The 22,658-nt window shown below is 42.0% G+C and overlaps 1 protein-coding gene across 1 annotated transcript in view; it reads left to right on the top strand.

Moving 5' to 3' along the window:
• The window catches only part of HHLA1 (HHLA1 neighbor of OC90), a 51,271-nt gene that overhangs the window by 530 nt on the left and 28,083 nt on the right, over positions 1-22,658 (top strand). The window contains exons 2-13 of the mRNA XM_067530368.1: positions 9,819-9,923; positions 11,232-11,288; positions 12,773-12,853; positions 13,472-13,555; positions 13,647-13,730; positions 15,349-15,432; positions 17,086-17,142; positions 17,259-17,345; positions 18,910-19,002; positions 20,327-20,554; positions 21,910-21,984; positions 22,435-22,506. Coding sequence (XP_067386469.1) covers positions 9,848-9,923; positions 11,232-11,288; positions 12,773-12,853; positions 13,472-13,555; positions 13,647-13,730; positions 15,349-15,432; positions 17,086-17,142; positions 17,259-17,345; positions 18,910-19,002; positions 20,327-20,554; positions 21,910-21,984; positions 22,435-22,506 — 1,078 coding nt within the window. The 5' untranslated portion in view covers positions 9,819-9,847. The remainder of the gene's footprint in view (positions 1-9,818; positions 9,924-11,231; positions 11,289-12,772; positions 12,854-13,471; positions 13,556-13,646; positions 13,731-15,348; positions 15,433-17,085; positions 17,143-17,258; positions 17,346-18,909; positions 19,003-20,326; positions 20,555-21,909; positions 21,985-22,434; positions 22,507-22,658) is intronic.

Raw genomic sequence — 22,658 nt, 5'->3', positions numbered from 1 at the left:
AGATAAGGGGGGGGGAACCAGTTGGTATCTGATTGGGCTCCTTTTGTGTTGAGGAAAAAAGAGAACATTTCAAACTGCATGATTACTTGTCACATTAAAGTGGGTGCAAATGAAGCATAGCTAATAAGTTAGTTACCTTGAGATCTTTGTTTGTCGAGAATAATGAAGAGGTACTTAATCGTGAATCTCTAGGGTCACATAAGTATAACCCAAATGGCTGAGGTTGTTACCAACATCAGAACCATTGTGCTGTATCTGGGTTTTAGACACATTGAATTGGATGAAAACCTCCCGTTATTTAAGTGCATCGGTTATCTGGTTCAAGCCATGAAAATATATTATTCATAAAATTGAATTTGAAATAAATATTGAGCTGAATTATCACAGCAGATTGATTGGTGTCAGTATTTGTGGCTAGGAGCTTGACTGTCAACCTGCACGTGGGACGCATGAGGGAGGAAAATGGTCACTGGAACAAAGCCTGCTGAGTCTGTCTGGGTCTTTCATGTCATGCCTGTCTCTTTAGTATCTGAGTGCCTTATCAATCTAAAAGACATTGTCAAAAACAATCATTGGTCATTTTTAGTTTTGACCATTAAGGAGGTGTATATTTTTAGTCCGATAGTGCCTTTCACTCATTGCAAAGTTCAGATACCATTTGAAAAGGTACCATTGAAAATTATAACAAAGAAGTGTGCATTGTAGTAAATGAGCTGCGCATTTAGGTAAGTAGTGGTAAGTGAACATTGCAGTAACCCCAGTAATAATGTTATTAATATACACATTGTTGTCTGATGTATTATTTCAGTCAGCAGGGCTTAGATAAACTTGTCAAAGAGGGATTGCACATTGACATAGATAGCAGGAAAATTCAGAGTTTTAACACCGATGATAAAAGATTTTGGAAGGAAGATAAAACCTAATGGTCAGGGTTGAAACCTATCTTTAACTTTTAGGGATTTGGATGAGACCTTCATGAAGGGCAAATTATCCATAACTGTCTAATATGGGGGTTTTCGCACCTTCCTCTGAAGCATCTGGTACTGGCTATAGTGAGAAAAGGCACACTGGACTTGATGGACCATGGGTCTGATCCAGTATGGCAGTTCCTAGTACTTTGACTTGGTTCACTGCTGCCACCCAGTCATTCTCCACATACTTAGATGCAGTAATAGGATTGCTCTAATTTGCTATGTAAAGTATACCAGTGCATTGGATGTCAGTATGTGTCTTTTACAGCTAAATCCTGCATTCTTTACTCAAGCAAAACTTGTGACAACATAAAGTCAGTTCATGATCAAATCTTTAGTAATGGGTATTAATCCTACTTCAAAGTTGCTTTCACTTATTTAATGTTGTTTAATCTCTCTTCCCCAACAGTATTTCAAGATTTGTTTTATGAGAACTTATGTTTTCATATCACGTTTTCGTCATGTCAGTATAGATACGGCAGATTGCTTTTGTTTTAGCAATTATGTGATGTATAGTCATGCCTAAAATAAAAGTGGGCACCACTGGCACAGAATTAAGATAATACTCGGTGGGAGCTTCTAATGCAGAATGACACCGTATGATTAAAACAAATCTGAATATTCTAATACACTGGACAGAGTAAAACAGAAGTTCTCAGACAATTGTACAGAGAGCATTTAGTGGCAAATGTAGGTGTCTCTACATACCCACGGTATTTTACTAAGCAGATCATTGTACTCCATTCTTATTCTGTTATATTGGCTATTTTTCCCATTCCCTTTTACATCTGTCTCCTAATGTTTCCAGTATGGCAATTTGTATGTTCCTATATCTCCCACCTCTTCTCTGCTGCAATCTTTGCTTTCTCCAGTCCCTGTTAAATGACGCAATACTGCAAACATTGTAGGTCTCGCTCTCTCTCTCTCTCCCCCCCCCCACCCCCTGTTCTGCCACTGTTCAGTTCTCTATCAGGTTTAAATAAACTGGCAAAGAAGCTGAAACCTGGCTATGAAATTATCTGGATACATGAAGAACTCCCGTTTTTATTTGGGAATATCTGTTGAACCAAAGACTTAATGACAGCTATGCTGACAAATCTTGTCATTTTGTGAAATACAATTACAAACATCAAGGATTTCTGTGATTCTTTTATCCTCCCAAAATGTGACAGATTGATGTGGAGGCTAATTACTCAGCATAGCTCTGAGGCCTCAGCTCAGCAAAGCACTTAAAGACAGGCTTAAAATTATTGCTGAATTGGACCCTATATATCTAAATAACCGTAGGACAATCAAACTAGCACTTCAGAGTTGAAGGGGACAATACTGCTATCATGAAGGTCAATAGCCAGATACCTATTGATTCTAATAAGAGCAGGAGTGGACCTGAAATTCCATAGATTTTTAAAGCCAGAAGCAGGCTATTATAATAATTTCATCTGACCTGCTGCATTATACAGGCCATAGAGTGTTGCTGAGCTAAAGCATGTCTTTTAGACAAACATCCAAACTTGATTTGAGGTGATACAGACTTCACCACATCCCTTGGTATGCTGTTCAATGGTTCAGTCCTCTCACCATGAAAAATAAGTTCCTTTTTTCCAGTCTGAATTTATTTAGGTTCACCTTCCAGTCATTGGATTTTGTTATGTCTCTTGTCTGCTACATTAAAGAGTAGACCTGGTTAAAAAAAAAACAGTTTAGCCTCAGAAAATGCAGTTTCACCAAAACCTCAGCATTTTGCAGGAATGTATCAATTTCAATAAAATTTTAGATGGGCAAAACCATTTTTTCTCTCTCATTTTTCTGATGTGAAAAAACATTTTCTTTCAATAATGTCAAAATGTTTCATTTCAATTAGGTAAAAAAGTTTGTTCATCATTTTGATTCAACTTTTACATTATATTAAAACATCAATTTTAATATTTTATATTATAATCTTTTGACATTAGCAAAACATTTGGACCTTATCGAAATTAAACATTTCAACATTAGTGTTGCAAAGCAATTCAACATTGTCAAAACAAAACATTTTGATAGTTCTTTGAACCAAAATTGTTTGGAACACTCATGTTGTGGGAAATATTAGCTTTTTTTAAAAAAAAAAATATTCAGAACAAAAACTGATATAAAAATATCAAAATTTCCTGTGGAATGAAATTTTCTTTTCAGACCAGGTATAATAAAGAGCCCTCTAGTTACAGATATTCTCCTCATGCAAGTACTTATAGACATGGGTGAAATTCTGATCTCATGATAGTCAATAGCACAAGTCCCATTGACTTCCATGGATCCAGGAGTTCACCACATGAGCAAGTCCTTCTTTTTGTTAAACAAAATAGATGGAGCTTCTTAAGTTTCTCATCTTAATCAAGTTTTTGCAGAGCTTGAATCATTCTAGTAGCTCCGAACCCTGTCCAATTTGTTATTAAAAGGGACTTTAGGACCAAATGCTTTTGAGGGAAAGTTCTCTGGATTCCGAGTATAGTATATTTAAATAATGGTTTTCTCTTCCATGACTGAATAACGGGTGGATAATCCTCATTTTTGTAGACCCTTCTTATAAAAACAAAATGTTATGCTCCGCCTGCTGATGCTGCCGCATCACTCGAGTCTGTCTCTGATACTATAGTTTTTACACAGGCAAAAATTCCCATTTACTCTTATGTGAGTTTTGCTGAGCAAGAAATGCCAGATTAAGCCTCCTGTTCTCAGAGATGTGTGGATGTGCCAAGAAAAGATCCGAGACAGATGATTGTTGGTTTAAAACATACTTTAGCATAAGGTCCTCTCTCCCACATGTTCACACAGATGCAAGAAATGGTTACCATTTAAAAATTAGTGTCTAAGCAAAAATTATGGTGAATGTGAGCTATCCACTGTTCCCACCAACAAAAGTTCAAAAATCATTGGATGACCTCCCAAATCATGAGATTTTTCATTTTAAAGACTATATTATATGTTTTGGGTTTGTTTTCGCATTTGTGAACTCCCCTTACCCATCTCCAGTGTGTGTGTGTTACAATTAGTGTCGCCAACAACCTGAGTGTACTGAGTATAGAATCAAAGAATATTAGAGTTGGAAGGGACCTCAGGAGGTCATCTAGTCCGACCCCCTGCTCAAAGCAGGATTAACTTCAGCTATATCATCCCAGCCAGGGCTTTGTCAAGCCTCAGCTTAAAAACCTCTAAAGATGGAGATTCCACCACCTCTTTAGGTAACCCATTCCAGTGCTTCACCACCCTCCTAGTGAAAAACTTTTTCCTAATGTCCAACCTAGACCTCCCGCCCTGCAACTTGAGACTGTTGCTCCTTGTTCTGTCATCTGCCACCACCGAGAACAGCCTAGCCACATCCTCCCTGGAACCCCCTTTCAGGTAGTTAAAGGCCGCTATCAAGTCCCCCCTCATTCTTCTCTTTTGCAGACTAAACAAGCCCAGTTCCCTCAGCCTCTCCTCATAAGTCCTGTGCTCCAGCCCCTAATCATTTTTGTTGCCCTCCGCTGGACTCTCTCCAACTTGTCCACATCCTTTTTGTAGTGGGGGGCCCAAAATTGGACACAATATTCTAAATGCGGCCTCGCCAATGCCGAATAGAGGGGAATAATCACTTCCCGCGATCTGCTGGCAATGCCCCTCCTAATGCAGCCCAATATGCTATTAGCTTTTTTGACAACCAGGGCACCCTGCTGACTCATATCCAGCTTTTTATCCACTGTTACCCCCAGGTCCTTTTCTGCAGAGCTGCTGCGTAGCTCGTCGGTCCCCAGTCTATAGCTGTGCATGGGATTCTTCCTTCCTAAGTGGAGGACTCTGCACTTTTCTTTGTTGAACCTCATTAGATTTCTTTTGGCCCAGTCCTCCAGTTTGTTTAGGTCACTCTATATCATATTCCTACCTTCCAGGGTATCTACCACTCCCCCCAGCTTAATGTCATCCGCAAACTTGCTGAGGGTGCAATCTACCCCATCCTCCAGATCATTAATAAAGATGTTGAACAAAATCGGCCCCAGGACCGATCCCTGGGGAACTCCGCTTGTGACCGGTTGCCAGCTAGACATGGAGCCATTAATCACTACTCGTTGAGCCCTATGCTCTAGCCAGCTCTCTATCCATTTTATAGTCCATTCATCCAACCCATACTTCTTTAACGTGCTGTTAAGAATACTGTGAGAGACAGTATCAAAAGCTTTGCTAAAGTCAAGGTATATCACATCCACCGCCTTCCCTACATCCACAGAGCCAGTCACCTCATCATAGAAAGCAATCAGGTTGGTCAGGCATGACTTTCCCTCGGTGAATCCGTGTTGACTGTTCCTGATCACCTTCCTCTCTTCCAAGTGCCTTAAAATGGATTCCTTAAGGACCTGCTCCATGATTTTTCCAGAGATTGAAGTGAGGCTGTCCGGTCTGTAGTTCCCTGGATCCTCTTTCCTCCCTTTTTTGAAGATGGGCACTATATTTGCTTTTTTCCAGTAATCAGGGATCTCCCCCTGTTGCCACGAGCTTTCAAAGACAATAGCCAATGGCTCTGAAATCACCTCAGCCAACTCCCTCAGCACTCTCGGGTGCATTGCATCCGGCCCCATGGACTTGTGTATGTCTAATCCTTCTAAATAGTCTTGGACCTGTTTCTTCAGCACTGCGGGATGTTCGCCTCCTTCCCATTCTGTGCCACTCAGTACAGTAGTCTGGGAGCTGACCTTGTCTGTGAAGACAGAGGCAAAAAAGGCATTGAGTACCTCAGCTTTCTCCACATCCTCCGTCACTAGGTTGCCTCCCTCATTCTCTAAGGGGCCCACACTTTCCCTAATCTTCTTCTTGTTGGCAACATACCTGTAGAAACCCTTCTTGTTCCCCTTCACGTCCCTTGCTAGCTGCAACTCCAATTGTTCTTTGGCCTTTCTGATTTCATTCATGTGAGCCTGGATCTTGCTGCTACCTGATGGTGGGGAACATAAGAACGGCCATAGTGGATGAGACCGATGGTCCATCCAGCCCAGTATCCTGTCTTCCAACAGGCACCAATGCCAGGTGCTTCAAAGCGAATGAACAGAACAGGCAATCATCAATGATCTGTCCCCTGTTATCCACTTCTGACAATCAGAGACTAGGTCTACCCAGAGCATGGGCTTGCATCCCTGACCATCTTGTCTAATAGGCATTGATGGACCTATCCTCCACGAACTTATCTAATTCTTTTTTTGACCTCCATTATAGTTTTGGCCTTCACAACATCCCCTGGCAGTGAGTTCCACAGGTTGACTGTGCGTTGTGTGAAGAACTACTTCCTTTTGTTTGATTCCAGCTTCTCTCCAAACCCCACATTTCTAATTAATTCTGTGCCCCACCAGCCCTACACTTGCCCATTCTTCAACCCAGAAATTAATTATGCACCCCTCAAACACCCACATCAACTTTGTCCCACCAATTCAGCAATCAATTCTGCCCCCATCTCCAATCCTCTTGCTGCTCTGGGGCCCATCATCCTCCTCTTCCCCCTGTCCCATGCCCAGTGCTGGAGAAATGGAGAGGTAAGGGGGGAGGAGGAGGGAGAAGACTTCCTCATTTTTCATAGGAAAGGAGGAGGATGGAGGAGGTGAAGCCACCCTTAGATGGGAGATTCAGAGGGGTGTTCACCACCCAAACGGCAGACCAAAAATCTCAAGATACTCTGTTTTTTAAGAAATCTCATGATGTTGGGCCAATCTTGGGATTTTGGGGCATCTGACGCACAATTCTGAATTTTGGGGGTTGGCAATATTGGGAACCTCTTCATCTTGTGCAAGGCCCAGTAACAGTTGCCAACAGGCCTGCAGACGGGCTGGGGGCAAAGGGGGCAATTGCCCCCAGGGGCCTGGCAATTTTAAAAGGACCCAGGCCATGAGCAGCAGGTGAAGCTTCCCCTTGGGGAGGCTAGCTCCCGTCCGGCCTCTTCCGCCCGTGGTCCTGCCCCACAATCCACACTAGGTCATGACATCACCCCCTCCCCACTTGGCTGCCCCCCCCTTCACTGCTTAGCCTCCCCGCTGCTGTGTCCCTTCTCTCCCCCTCTCGGTTCAGCCTGCCCACTGTCACTCACCACCTGGGGGAAGGAGGTGTGGAAGAGAAGAGGGGTATATGAAGGGGAACAGGGACACCGAGTGGGGAAGGGGGCAGGTCTGGGCAGAGGGGGGGATGTGGGCAGGGTCATGGGTGGAAGCGGTGGGACAGGGAGCTAGCCTCTGCGAGGGGACGCTTCACCAGCCACCCATGGTAGTAAACCTCAGCCATCCCTTTCTACGGGTGCAGGGCCATTGACTTTTCTGCCCTGGGGCTCGGTATTGCTGCCGGCAGGCCTGAATGCAGACCCTGGGCCAGAAGGAGAGAGAGAGCAGTAACTGCTGGTTCCATGCACCCTTTGGGTGCACATCATCCCCAGTGGGGCAGGACCATGGCTCCCTCACTCAAACCAGCTCACAGAGCAGGCTGGGTGCATCATGAGAAACAAGCTGCACACCATCCTAAAGAGTGCATGCATGCCTGGAAACCAGGCCACGTAATGAGGGAGCATCCCTCCCTGAGCCACAAAGACTCCCAAAACTATGTCGGGTGGGTGAAATAGTGGGTTTGTAATTGTTACCAGTCCCCAGAGGCCTTTTTCCTTCTGTTATATCAAAGCAGTTGATTTTATTTCATGTTTGTTTATTTGCGGGACAGAATGAGCACGTAAAGGGAATTTGGTCTCCTTTTACCGCAGTGATCTTGGCTCAGGCATTCATTAAATGCGCACAACAGAAAGAAATACAACAGGAAACACCCTTGAGCCAATGGAATGGGGGAGTTTGGCTTAGTTATTTGAGTTAAGATTATTTTTGCTTTTAAACAAACTCACAGGAGCAGAAGAGAACAGAGACAGGAAAGGGAAACTTGTGTCTCACTGATTCTTCTTTTCTGTCCATGCTTTACACAGAATGCAGTAGGGAGACACAGACCAATGCATGCTTTGTGTTCTCACTTACCTGGCCTGGGGTGATATCTGGCTGACAAGTTCTGGTCTTTTCCCACCAGTTCTCTTTCACAAGGCTACTTATGCTGTGTTAGGCCCTGATTCAGCAAAGCACTTAAACATGTGCTTAATTTTAATCATGTGACTAATGCCATAGTTAATAATTATATAACATATTTGCAAATTAAAGCAACCTTTTCCCAACTTTTGCCCACTTTGGCTAAACGAAGCCTCTTAACATTTAAAATGTAGCAAAACTCTTGCTAAATACTATCTCTTCCCATCTTCCTGGCCCCCCAGAAAAGACTGATTTGGGTGGGAGCAGCTCTGTGCCACCCTCAATATGGACAAGTGCCTTATAAAATGCATTCAGCTCACCATACATAAATGCCAAACAGAAATGACCAGGGAATGATAAATTACTTTCTTAGCACCTCCCTAGTCAGCACATTTGTTCCATGTTTGTACTCAGTCAGATCTGCTGGCTTTAGTTACAGATAATTTTCTCTGTTTTTCACTCCTGTCAGCTCTGCAGACACTATATAACAATGGGAGAGTAAACTGTTATTGTCTTCATCAATAGCGTTGTTAACTAAGTTCCAAGTACAGGGTCACCTGGCCACCCCCCTTGCCTTGTCTTTTGCCTTCAGCTAAACCTGTGCACAGAAGGCAGTAGGCTTAGAAGGTGAGGGCAGGGTGTTCTAGAGGATAGAACATTGGACGGACACTTAGGAGATTGGATGCTATTTCTGTTTCTGCCATTAGCGGGCCAAGTGCGCTTGGGCAAGTCATTTCACTTCCCTGTACATCAGTATTCCCACCTGTTAAATGGGGATAATACTGATCTCCTTGGTAAAAAGCTTTGACATTGCTGAAAAAGTGCTATATAAGAGGTAGGTATTATTATTATTATTTATTAATGGTAATGGTAATGATGCATTAGACAGAAAGAATTCAGCTTGACTCTCAGATCCCAGTTTGAGTTTGCAAAGCTAACATTTAGGCGAAACATCTTTCACTTGTATGATGAGTAAATGTAATTACATGGACACACTAAACAGGGAATCCCTCAGTACCATTTTCACAATAGAATAGTACTTTAACTATTTTCAGAATTTATTTTATTTTCCAACAATTTAAATAGCAGGGAGACTGGGTTAATAGAAAGGGTAATAATTTGTTAATCAAATAGCGTTATCCTCAGGCTAAGAGTTCAGTGTGTATTCTTACCTTATTTATCAAGCATGGAGAAGGTTGGGTGTTGAAAACTAAATTAGAAAATCTTTTTACTATGGTTTCACGAAATCTTCCCCCTGAGTTTCAGCCAGTAATGGAGTTGGTTGACTTTTTTTGATATTTAAAAAAAAAAAAAAAAAAAAAAAAAGCAGGGGGGAGGGACAAATTAAACAAAAAGTTGTGAAAATTCCTTCCTTCTCAACGAGCTCTAATTTTTGAAACATCTGTAAACTGCAAATATGGACAGTCCCAACCATTCAGAAATCATAAGTCAAAGCCCCAAGAAATCATGAGGCTGAATCAAAAATTGTGAATAAGAAATTCTAGATTTTTGATTAAGAGTTTTTTTTTCCTAGGGTTTTTCGTTTGTTTGTTTTTGAGTTGGTTTTTGGTTTTTTGCCTTCTGAGTTTTTGAGCCATTCAAGCTTTTTCTTTGTAATCATGAGGGTGAGAAACTTAGTTTTGTGTTGTTTTTTCAAGTAAAAGCACAGACTCTCATGTGAGTCTAGAATCTGGGAATTAAGAACAACACACAATATTGCAAAAGTGGGCAACAATGAAACTGACAAATGCATTGGATCTGTTTAGGCTCACCAAAATCTTGTTTCTTTCTCCGAAAACAGTTGAAGCTACTTGGAAGTAGGTTTCCAAAATGCCATGGTTCCATCAGCTTGTGCCTGTGAAAGTGAGCATAGGCTTTGTATACCTCCTTCTCATCTGGAATTTAGGTAAGTATGAAGTGCATCTGAAACATCACTTTAACTGGCTATTTATTCTGATATGTGATAACGTAATTTCCCCAACACATGCACTTTGATGTTGCCCTGGGAACATCCAAAATGGTTTTGCCATCAATCACTCTCAAAGCCAAAAGGATATGCCTGCTTTTGTCTAAGGGAGATACAAAATGCAGGCTGAAGGCAGGGTGCCTGATTCTCCACTTCCTTAGGTAGTCAAAAGGCTATTACTGGCTGAAATTCTGTGGCATCACCAGCTAGACAGGGCACAGTGGATAAATATCCTGTAATTCATGTATTTGGTTTGTGCGTTCTCAGGTCTGAGGAGAGGTGTTTGCAAAGAACAGGGGACCCTTTGTCTAAGAGCCCCTGTGTCACAGAGGTGTTAGCATTAATTAACATTACAAAGAAGCCAGCCATTGATGGGTTTCACACTAAGCCATCTTCTTGATCCTGCCAGGATCGAGGTAGAGAGGCGTATTGGCTCAAAAAGTTTGCATTGGTACTATCTGTGCTATATATACATGATCTGCAAATAAATGAAAGACTTCATTGGTTGAGGCTACCGCCTCAACATTGCCATTATTGTGTTATGGTTGTTTCTAGTGGCTCGATCAGGAGCCCATTGTGCCAGGCATAGTTCAAACACAGGATCAGAGAAAATCCCCGCCTTGAAGAGTTTATAATACAAACAAGGCAAACAAAGGGAGTATTATTATCCCCATTTCACAGACAGGGAACTGAGGCACAGAGAGATGAGGTGACTTGCTCAAAGTTACACAAGAAATCTGTGGCAGTGCCAGGAATTGATTTCTGGAGTCCCAGTACCTTAGCTGTGCGATCACCCAGAAGAAGCATCTTATGCTTAATGGTGATGGCAAATCTGACTCTAAATCTCTACAGCACTTTGTGGCTCTCTTCTTCCTTTGATTCCTGTTAAAAGATGTTTCTCACTTGTATCAAGGGCCTGTTTCTGTCCCATGGAAGTTGAAAGGTGTTGCGCTATTGACTTCACTGAAAGCAGGACCAGGCCCCAGGGGAGAAAAGCTAATTTCTTAACCGTTGTTCCTTTAAAATCCAGGTCATTTTAAGGTTCAGTTTCTCCCTTGTTGGCATGTACATGCTCTGCTGCTGTTAGAAATAACTTGTGGCTCTGAATGATGGTCTAGTTTGAAATACTATTGTCCAACCATTTCACAGCCATAACACTCTAGAGCAACAAAGAAACCCCGTGAGATCCCTGGTTGGTCATTTGAGTGGGAAAGTCATTTCTCAGATTCCACTTTCTCCATTTTATAGCTGCAGGCACAAAAGGAGAAAATAAGGAGAAGACAGTGGCAGTGCTGGCTACTGCAGGTAAAGCCTGTCCCATGGCTTCTGAAGTTACTCTCATTGTCTGGTGTGAAGTTTGAGTCAGAAGTACAGTAGCTAACCCAGTGGATGCTACTTGGTGAGTGGATTCCTGTTCAGTAATTTCCACTCAGGAACTGGAGCCAGGCAGACCCCTTCACAGCTGCTGTTCCCTACAGCTCTCCACCCAGAAACAACTGCACGCCATTTCTGGAGCCTATCTCCACTGCAACCCCTGGGAGTGATTCAGCTGCCATCTCCCTGTTCATCCCTATAACATGCATCCAACCTGAAGACCATCTTCCCCTGATGTTGCTCACTCCCTTTTCCCAACATGGGCCCAGTCTCCCACCCAGCTATTGGTTCCCTCAGCTTCTCTCATTCTCATCCTAACATGTACACAAACTGGACACCGCTTCCTGTAGCTGGCTCCCTCCTGGCCGCAGGCTGCGATCCCATTTACCTTGCGGAAGCCATCCTGCTCGCCTCCGATGGAGGCTATGGAGGAGGAGGAGTGTTTTGGTTTCTATAGCTCATTGTCCAGTTTCTGTGTCTCTTCTTTGAGCCTAGTTGCTGCACTGTGGGTACTGCAGCTTTCCTGCTTTTCTAAATACCCAAGCTAGGTGAGTTCGGTTTTTCATTCCCACTTGTCAGAGAAGCGTTATTAACATGTTTGGTTTAGAGATGGGCAAAAATAGTAAGATGTTTTCATGGAAAAAATGGTTTTGTTTTCCCAAAACTGAATTATTTTCTGGCTTGGGTTCTTCATCCACCTCCCCCTTCTCCCACCCTTCACCCCTGCCCTTTTCCTTGGTTTTTCATTGTTGAATTTGAACAAAACAAAACAGTTTCTCCTGAAATTGTCAGTTAGAACAAAATCTTGGTCAGAAAATGTTCTCCGATTTAAAAAGATGACCAGATCTAGGTAGGTTATTCTCCTTGGCCAATCAGGACACCTCATTTAAATAGCTGAATCTTCATTACAATTTTATGCAACATTTACAGGGGGGGAATTTAACAGAAAACTCTTCCAGATGAGTGTGGTTTATAAATGATCACCTGCTCCAATGTCACCTTATTGAAAATGTGCATGACCCACTGAGGGACTCCCACATTCTAGGATTGTACTGAATAACCTGGCATCCACCGCAAAACACTGAGGAATACTGTCAAACGTGCCTTTTAATTAGTGAATGCTGATACAGTGCCCTGTCTTCATTTCGATATAGCCCTGCCCCTGCTGTTCTCACCTGCGTCTAGTATCAGCCATTGCATTGCACTCACAGTATATTCAGCTTCTCACAGTCACCATAGATTCTTTTCTAGCCCTAAGAAGCAATTTGATGTTTTCATTTTCCCATGGATGGTAGCTTCTCATTGAATCACTTCATCTAAGTCATTTAGAGGAATATATATATGCAGTAAAATTGACAACAACGTCCTAGGATGGTCACATGCCTGATTGTTCAGAAATGCTCCTTCTTTTTCAGAGCTGCCTGCCAAATCAGTTGATCTGACTGCGATTAACCTGACTGAACTAGTGAACGGAATGTTAAATACAGCTCTCAAAGGTAACATTGTTGTGCTATAAAAGGATGCTAAAGATCATGTAGGCTGTCAACTGCACATCAGCTGAAATACGGAGCTAAAGGAGTTAGAGGACAAAGCTGTAAAAATACAGTCATATATTGTATACCTAGCAAAATATTCTGCTGTATTTTTACTGTATACCTAGCAGAATATATTGCTACCTTCCTGGAGCATTTTCTTTGTACCTGTAGCTTTCTCCCCTGAAATCTGTCTCAGTCCATGTCTGAGCATATTAAAAGAGAAAGTAGAAGTGTGTGTGTGTGTGTGTGCGTGAGCGCGCACGCGTAATTATTAACAAAGTGTCTTTAGAATGATCGCTTTGATCCACATATATTGTATTTCCCTTTCATTCCTCCCTGCCACCATCTGTTTTTGTACTGGTCCCTCTAGTTTTGTTTGTTTAAAATTAAAAATGGTAATTGAAATTTATTTCTGCTAGATCGCAAGGAAACCAAAATTCAAATGCATCCAAATCTACCTCTGGTCTTTGTATGGTGTGCTTTAGAAAGAAAATCATGTCACTGTTATATCAGACTCCATTGCTGGGTTACAAATAGCTCATTTAAGTTATTAATAGACATGTGCACATTTTTCTGCAGGTACCAAAAAGTTCTTCTCTTTGCTGAGCATTACCTCTTACAGCTCGTATGCCTTCCACAAAGTTGCAGTCGCCATTTATAACAGTGGGTACCATACCGTTTTATTCGCGCTCAAATGTATTTTCTTAGAAGGTGAATCCATCAAGATTTCAGTTTCCACTGTCCCTCTTTGCAGTTTCTAACCTGAAAAATGTTGACCCCAGCAAGTTCCCTATGAGGTATTGCTACTGTTTAAACAACCTGACAAATGACTTAACAGGTGGGTGTAAAAGCTGCCCGACTGGCATTTGAGTGTGTTTAAGCTGCATTGTTTCCATTTGAGCTTCAGGTTCTCAGCCACAGTCTTGCAACTTTCTTCGTGAAAGTGTTGTGGGCACATTGAAGTCAACAGTCACTCAATCGTCAGTGGCCACTTTGAAGCAGTGGAGAGACGCATCAGAAGACTGGTCCCTGCTGGAAGCGCTAGAATGAAGCTGTCTGCGAAGCAGAGCAGAGGAGTTGCCAGTGGGGAAAGGAACCTGCATTTCCTCATAGGGAATGCAAAGGGAAGGGGGAGGAAAGAGCCCGTCTACACCTTTCCAGCAATAACTGATATCTGTGGGTTTAATTTTATAGTACAAGTTAGCTTCTCTAGCTGCTCTCAGCTCCCTAGATATGGCCAGTGGTCCTCCAAACCAAACCTACAGTAACCCCTGTGAGCCCAGCAGGGGGAAAGAGAGGACTGGGTTCTATGTAGGGCAGTTTAGTGGGGTGAGAAGCTCCATTGTACAAATTCCAACCCCTCCCCCACCTCCTCTGAGTGCTGTTCAAATTCCAGAATGGGTCTGAAGCCACTTTTTCCTCATTTTGTGCACCCGGTCATTTCCCAGCCTGGTGACTTGGCATCCAGCTGTTTTACAGAGCCATATGGAGCATCCATGCCCCTTGTTCTGGGCATGGCTTTGGTCCAGGACAGTGTCCCGGCTGTGCCGTATGAAAAGGATATTCGATAATATTGGTTGTTCCTTCTGCTGTTTAGGGCTAGGACCCATGTCTGCACATATGCATGTGCAGCACCTAGCACAATGGGATTTCTGATCCTGATTGGGAACTCTGAGAAATACTGTAATTATTATTATTTAGTTATTATTTGTAGTATGATAGCCCATAAAAGCACCACTCATGGATCAGGGGCGCATTGTGCTAAGCATTGTATAAATACAAAACAAAATTGCGCCAAAGAGTTTGCAAACTAAGTAACATCGATAAGTAATCTAGGCTTGGAAGATAAAAAGACAGAAGTTAGGGGAAATTGAATAACACTAAGCAATTTGTCTACAAATTACAGCTGATGGGGGCCAATCTTACATTTATGGTCTGTATTCTTATCTCTTGCTGATTTCCTAAGCCAAATTGCACTGTAATATAAATGCCATGTACTGAGAAGCTGCTAAAATTGATACCACAGTGTTGCCTCTAAAAGGGATTTTCTTTTTGGTATAGAAGGCCAATGCAGGCCTGTGCATCACGTAAGTCTTATTTAGGGAGTTTATGTAGCATCTAAGTGCGATTTCAAGGGCCCATCGGCCATGTACACATAAGGGAATTTTCCCCTTTATGAAGTATTTAACCTTTCTGTGTTATGCTTCATAGCGTTCCTACTGATAAGGATTTGAGTCCCAGTTCAGCAAAGTATTTAAGTGTTTAGTTAAATCCATTCCTAGTCCGCAAAGCACTTAAGCACATTCTTAACTGTAAGTCCATTCTTAATTATCACTGAAATCAATGGCACAGCACGTGCCTAAAAGTTAAGCACATACATTCAGTGCTTTGCTGAATAGAGATGGACTGCTGAATTGGGACCATGGATTATAAACCTGCTCTGTTTTGTCTTCTAGATTTTACAGCTTTACTTGTTGATATTATCGGAAACTCCACCAGCTACCTCACAGAAATTTTCAAATCAACCTCCATAGTCTCAGGTGTGCATTTCTTTGTATCATTGTCCTGTCCACTCCCAGAACATAAAAAAGGCATGTTATAAAGATTAATGGGGCAGCTATCCTCACTGCTCCATCAGCAGTATCAACCTCACAGAACAGAAGCTGCAGCTGTAAACCAAATCACCTTGCAAAAATATTTTCGTTGAAACTCTACTGTTTCATAATGTAATGAATTATTGTCAGAGTCTTTATAACATATGAAAAAAGTGCAAAGGGATTAATTTAGGGCTGGATTAGGGTTCTCTTAGTCAAGTTTAGTCTCACTTTTCTCAAATAGTCTTTCAAACTTCCAACTTCCATGGGACAGGGGATGGCAATGTTACCTAGTACATAGACTGTGTGACTGAGACTCCGAAGACATGGCTTCTAGTTCCAGCTCTGCAACTTACCTACTGGGTGACCTTGGGCAAGTCACTTCACCTCTGTGTGCCTCAGTTATTGTATCTTTAGAATGGTGCTTTGAGATCTACTGATTATAAGGGCTAGATATTAATTATTATTAGTAGTAGTATACTACTCATGGTGTGAGGTACTATTCAACTTGAGTAAATGTATCAGAATCTGGCCCAAAATGTGGGTTCCTGAATATTTTAGGGGATAAATACCCCTTTGAAAACAATTTAAATAGGTTGTTACCCTGAAAATCCTGTCAGTTTCCTTACATAACTCTGAGTCAGATTCTGACACCTTTCCTTACATCCAGTAACAACTTACTCCACGAGGAATCCCATTTACTTTAACAAAACTGCTCATCTGAGCTCATCAAAATGACTAAGGGAAGCAAATAAATAATGTTAACTTAAAATTGCAGAATTTCCTAAGTATATTGACAGATTAATAGGAATACTTCAAATTCTGAGGTGTAGTTAACTGGTAAACGTGTAAAAACAACTGTTGATGTATTTGCTATTTTAAAAATGTATATTTGGGAGTGAACCAGAATCAGGACAGGACTCTTCCAAACTAGGCTCCTCTTATACTGGTAAGTAGCTATTAGAACTGATTTGAAATGGGGGTTTTTCATGGAAAATTTGGACAAATAAAGGAAATTTTTCATATTTGGTATATTTTTTGGAGGAAATTTGAAAACTGAAAAATTTCAAGAAACCAAAATACTGAAGCTGAAAACAAAATATTTGGAAATGCTGTCGCATCCTGCATACGGTGGACTTCCTGGTTGGACCACATCTTCCGTGAGGCACCGTCATCTCTTCTTTTGGGCAGCAGAGACAATGCATCATGGGATTCCCTGGCTATGGTGCATCATGGGAGATGTAGTTCAGCAAAGGAAGAGCATAGAGGAGAAAAGGAACATGAGGCACCTTCACTACAATTCCTACGAGACACCACAGAGGCATTATCAAATCAAAAATATTTCAGTTTTAAATTGAAATATCTTTCTTCAAAGAAAAAAATGCAATTTTCTATGGAAAGCAGGCACTTTTGTGAACAAATTCATTTAGTCAAAACAAATTTTCTGCCAAAAACCAGTTTTGATGGAGATTTTTCAACCAGCTCGAGTAGTCACCCCTATTAGGTGGATTTCGGCTCCGTGATTTCAACTTCTTTAAAGTACTGCAATATAATGAACATTGATAAAAAGCATTTGATCTATATTTGTTTTCCTTTCAGTGAGCCAGAGCAATGATTCAGACTGTATCTATATCTGCGTGATGACAGGCCGAACAGGTAAATGTAGAATTTAGCCCTTCTGAGAATATAACCCTATGCACTTACAACACGGATTGATTCAGGAATCTACTGCTTTAATCTCCTTTGTTATTTCTGCACATGTGTTTTTGCAGGCAGAAATCTGTCTGACTTTTGGGAAATGATAGAGAAGTCTCCTGTTATTAATTACACATTTTCCAGTAATATGTCTGCACTCCTGGGTAAGTACATCCTGAAGGAATAAATGAACAACAACGTTTTATTGTTACTAACTGCAGTGAATACAAAGATTTACTTGTCTGTTTTTATTTCATGTTAACCACAGAAATCTGTCTCAGAATTAAATGTAACATTGGCCCATCACCAAATTTAGGGTCAGATTCTTCATGAAGGCAAATCTTCTATTGCTTTCAACGGATGCAAAGTCTGTCCTTTATGGCCTAATCCAAAACCCACTGAAATTTGAAGGAATCTTCCAGTTCATTTCAGTAGACTGTCAATCAGGGATCCCCTTAAATGGGGATTGACACTGAGCATATACATAACCCTTTGACCTCATTGTGGGTTGTAGAAGCTCAAAACCTCACAGGATTTGACTCAACAGTACTACATTGACCATGAATTTGATCTCAGAAAGCATAAATAATTAGGAAAAAAAAGAAGATTGATAAAACCACAGTCAGACCTTTAAAGTGTCTCGTGTAAGATTTAAAAAGTGTTTGTGGTTTGCTTACTGAGAGAAAAGAAGCCAGAGATGTATATTTCTAATTTTGATACAAAAGCACTGTCAATTAGAGGAAATGTGTTGCATTTACCCTGATTGGGGATATGGTGGGGAATCCGCACATCTCTTTCAAAGGTGGGAGATAGTGGAGAGGTATCTAGTGGATGACACCACGTTTAGGAGGAAAAAAGGAGAGTCTTTTCTTCTACACATCGCATGGGTGTGATGTGTGAGAAGTAGATGTAGTGATGACCCCATGTACCATGTCTTCTCCAGATGTTTGGAGGGTCCTAAGATATGGATGAGAAGTGAGGGTGCTAATATTTTGTCTGAGGGGATCTAGAGTGAACTTGTCTGTTACTGCATTCCAGTCTCTTCCTAGAGAGATGAATAGATGGTATTTGGTATCTAAAAAGTATATTCTGTAAGGTTTGCAAGACACCAGTGTTCATGCTATAGATACACATCTGGAAAAGTAAATCTAGGTCAATTTCCACAAAATAACCAACATTTGTATGAAAACAGGATCTCCAGAACTGTCCGGACTGTCAGTACTAAAACCACAGGACTCAACTGCACTTGATTTAAAAAACTAACTCCATTAGCTCCCAGTAGTAATAAGCTGTTATCTTCTATGTGAGCTAGCCACTAGAGGGGGATAAGACACACTTGGCCAGTTGCTACAGAAAGACTGTTCTGGTAACCTAAACTGCAGGGTAGATTGAGCTACACCTAAAATGTAAACCTCACACTGCCACTGGTGAATTGGTCTTCTGCACAATATGAACATCACAGGTGTTATAAGTGAAGTCAGTGGGAATTTTACCTGTGCAGGATAAAGTCCAAGATAATTATTTCCCCTATTTAACAAAACAGTAAAAACATATAGACATTTTGCCCAATAGCTACCTTTTTTTTCAGAAACAATTGTCGTTCCTCTTACATCAGAACCTGAGCACTAAACGTGTGTTTTTGATTTACAGATCCAAATGCTATAGAATTTGTTTTAAATTATGATCATGCTGTGGATACAACTAACTCTAATTTCTACTAACTAAAAGATATAGACTCAATTCTCCCCAGTTTAATGACCTTACGAGAGGACCTTGACACGACCATGGATGAGCCTCCCAAAGACATTTGGACATTTAAAAGTACGCAAGTATCCTCAGAGCTAAATATTTAATTCCATAGGTAGACTAGTTGAAAAGCATTTATGATTATTATTTGGTGCTCACCACTGTGTGCTTGGTGCAGTACAAAATATAGAGGCAGGCACAGCCTTTTCCTAAAGAGCAGAATATGAGAACTTGGAGAAATATTACACATCAGGCTAATAGTGTATGATTAGGGATTAGAAGTTCTGTTCACAAAGTGTCCCAAAGCGTTTTTTTAAATAACCTCATTGTTCACAGTAGAAATGTCTTGAGGCAGGATGTGAATGAAGAAAGTGTGGTTGCTGGGCATGTGAAATGACAGAGACTATTCAAGATTCTCCCCAAATCCCACTCATTCTGCCCACAAACCTCTCCTTCTCCCCAGTCTGCCTCCTCTTTCTCTAGCGAGATATCTAAGGCACTTAACATGACCTCCATTATTATAGTACCTCACAATCTTCAATGTATTTATCCTCACAATACCTTGTGGGGTAGGGAAGAGCTATTTATCCCCATTTTATAAACTGGGAACGAATGCACAGAGAGGCTAAGTGACTTCCCAAGGACACACAGGAGGTCTGTGGCAGAGTAGAGACTTGAACCACATGCCAAGTTCTAGGCCAGTGCCCTTGCTATTGGACCACCTTTTCTCTCCCAGCTCCCTCTAAATATTCATCTTTTCCCTTCCCACAGACACTTTTCTCTGTACTCCTCAAACCCTTTCACTTTCCTTCTTGCTCAAGCCTCTCACACCAAAACTTCACTGTCTTTCACAGTCCCAGTCTCAAATCCCTCCTCCCAATTTCCCCAATCCTTCTCAAATCTCAGCTTCTGCCCTCCCGCTCCCACCAAACTCATCCCACTCTTCTTTTCCCTCACATGGCCATCACATAATCCCCCACCTTAACCCTCCCCTCTTTGTTCAGTAGCAGAGCTGGTTAGGAAATGATCAGATCTTTTCTGTGGGAAAAAAATTAACATTTACATTTGTTTTTTCAATAAACAGAAAACTTTTCAGTAGAATGTTTGTCTTTGAAAACTTTTTTTTTGTCTATGGTTTCCAGGTTTTCATACAGAAAACAGAAAATTTTCAATGAAATGAAGTTGTACCATGAATCCCTATCCCTCCCCTCCCCCGGCCTCGCTAACAAGATCGAGCAGTTGCCATTCAAAGTGTTCTAAGAATTGACATATGTACTGTAGACAAGACTGTTCCCCAAAGCGTTATGTTTACCATTTTGGCATTGGCTGTGTTGTATTAGAAGTGTACATCAAAGTGCAATCAGCTAACAAAATCCTTCCTGTCCCTTTATGGCTTTAGCTACAAGGATGCCATCCTGGGCACAGACCGTTGCACCGAAAGGGGATGAAATCCTCTCTACAAGATTTCCCAGGTGGCCAAAGACGGTTGCTTTGAAAGGATCTGGATTTCCAATTCTGCAGATGCCCTTGTGGTCACAGACAGATGCTTCAAAGGGACATGGCACTACCAGGCCACCTCTTGCTACCGTGGAAAGCTATGATATTTCATCCAAAATGCAGCCATCAAGTGAGTTCACAGAATGGTCTGCAGCAATCAGATGCCTGGGGATATAAGAGGACCTCACTCACTCATGGGTAGATTATGTCCTTTGCTTCATCTTCAGTCAGGCTTAAAGGCCAAACCCATCTGATCACTCAGTTTGTCCTCCCTGCCTGTGTAAGGAGTGGATTGGGGCAGCAGGTGTAGAGTGGCTCTTCAGGCAGTCTGTAGCCTGGAGAAGTGATTCTTTCTGGTCCAACTTCCTACCTCTTGTAGTGCTACTCGCGGGCTGTGTGCCGGAAGGAGAATGTGGGCTTAACAGGATGGGGTAGGGAGAGAAAAACAACTCCTGTTGGATCCAGCCATGGATTTTTTGTAGCCCCGGGCCACTGAAATGTTACTTCCTGAGGAAAAGCATCAAGCTGGTGCTGGTTGCCAGCTTAAAAAAACAGACCTGGAATTCAACAAATACCATCAGCCACAGCCTATTCTTGGCTGCTCCCTGAAAACGACAGCTCAGGAAGTGTCACAGGGTCACAAAAAACCATGGGAACTGTTCTTGTGATCCTTCAGACATTAAACCCCCAGCCTCTTTCTGAGCATAGGCTGGGAAGAGAAGCAAGTCAGGCTGACAATACCTCAGAAGGCCAAGTGAGAGCTGGGGTGTGCGTATCAGGGCAGAGCTTGCCTGCACGGAGCTCGAAGCTCCCACAAACATTGTCAGCATCCTGCACACGTTGCTTTTAGCTCCCAGGTGTGTCACAGTTGAAAAATTTCGAGTCAGCCAAGGGAAGAGCATAGCCCATGGTTTTCAAAAGCAACCAGTGATTTTTCATGGAGATGGTGTGATTTTTTTGACATTAGCAGATTTGTATCACACACATACTTGGTTTCCTGCCGGTTTTCCCTTCCTGCTCTTTGGCAGCTCACCTGGTGGGCTAATGGGGAACGGAGAGCCTGGAAGCCATGGGTCCGAGGCACTGTGGCTCCCAGCCCAATTGGATACCCAGGGTCTCTAAGGTCTATGGCTCTGGGGCAGTCCACCATGCAGACTACCCCTGAACCGGAGACCCAGGACTTCCAACATCCCTGGGGGTGAATGCCCTGGGGCTGGGGCTCCATTCCCTTTCATAGAGCATTTCTAAACATTGGGTTTTCCTTCCAAATTGGAACAAAAACTAATTCTGAAATATGAAGATTCCCCATGAAATGGAATGACCTTCCTCCATACCGCTCTAGTCTCAAGTTGGACACCCCAAAATCACTAGATGTTCTTGAAAAGCTAGGCCATAATTATTTCCCAGACATATATTATGAGACTGGTATTGAATTAGCTCAGAAATCGGGATGGAAAATTTAATATACGCCCTTTGTTTCAGCAGCAGGAACATCTTCACCAATGCCCTCTACCGCTGCCAAACAAACGCAGGATTTGTCAAAACCTCTTCCTCTTTCTAGTGAGGAGATTTCATCATTGTAGCAGAGCTAAGTAAAATGATAGGGACTGTCCTACAGCAACTACTTACCCAGCCAAGGCCTCCACGCGCTTGACTCTTTCTTCTGCCTTCTTCACTCCATCCAAGCCACTTAGCTATTAGCCCACTTTCTGTTCTTTTCATGCCCAGGCCTTCTCCTTGTGTGCCTGGAATGGCCTCCCTGACATGCTTCCTGCCTTTTTCTTCTTCTAAAACCTTGGAACTAACAATATGCATGTTTAACTTTACCCTTCAGTTGCTCTGCTTCCCTGCCTCATCCCCCCATATGTTATATGCTGTCTAGTTCAATGGGGGCAAGGGTCCTGTCTCTTTATTAGCCCACAGCACACCAACCATGGTGTTGGCATTATACAGGTAAGAAATAATAACAATTAGAATGATATTGAAATGTGCTTGGTTTTGTTCCCATAGCTGAAAGATATCCGTTCTGGACACAGCCAGCTTCTCCTGAAGTAACCAAAGTATCTATCCAAACAGAGTCAGGTAGGTTTATTTTCATGTACAAGAATGAGAGCGTTTTGAGATAACCAGTAAAAATGCTGACTGATATATTTATGGTAGAGGAATTAATTAATTTGTCCCTTTGTGTGTGAGCATACACATAAATAAACAGATGATTTGTTGAATGTGTGTTT

Source organism: Emydura macquarii, unplaced genomic scaffold, assembly GCF_026122565.2.
Source record: "Emydura macquarii macquarii isolate MOO-44397 ecotype Brisbane River unplaced genomic scaffold, CSIRO-AGI_Emac_v2 contig_369, whole genome shotgun sequence".
In the NCBI taxonomy this organism is placed as follows: domain Eukaryota; kingdom Metazoa; phylum Chordata; order Testudines; family Chelidae; genus Emydura; species Emydura macquarii.
The sequence above is the reverse complement of the archived record's forward strand: the minus strand, read 5'-3'. Positions and strand labels throughout refer to the sequence as shown.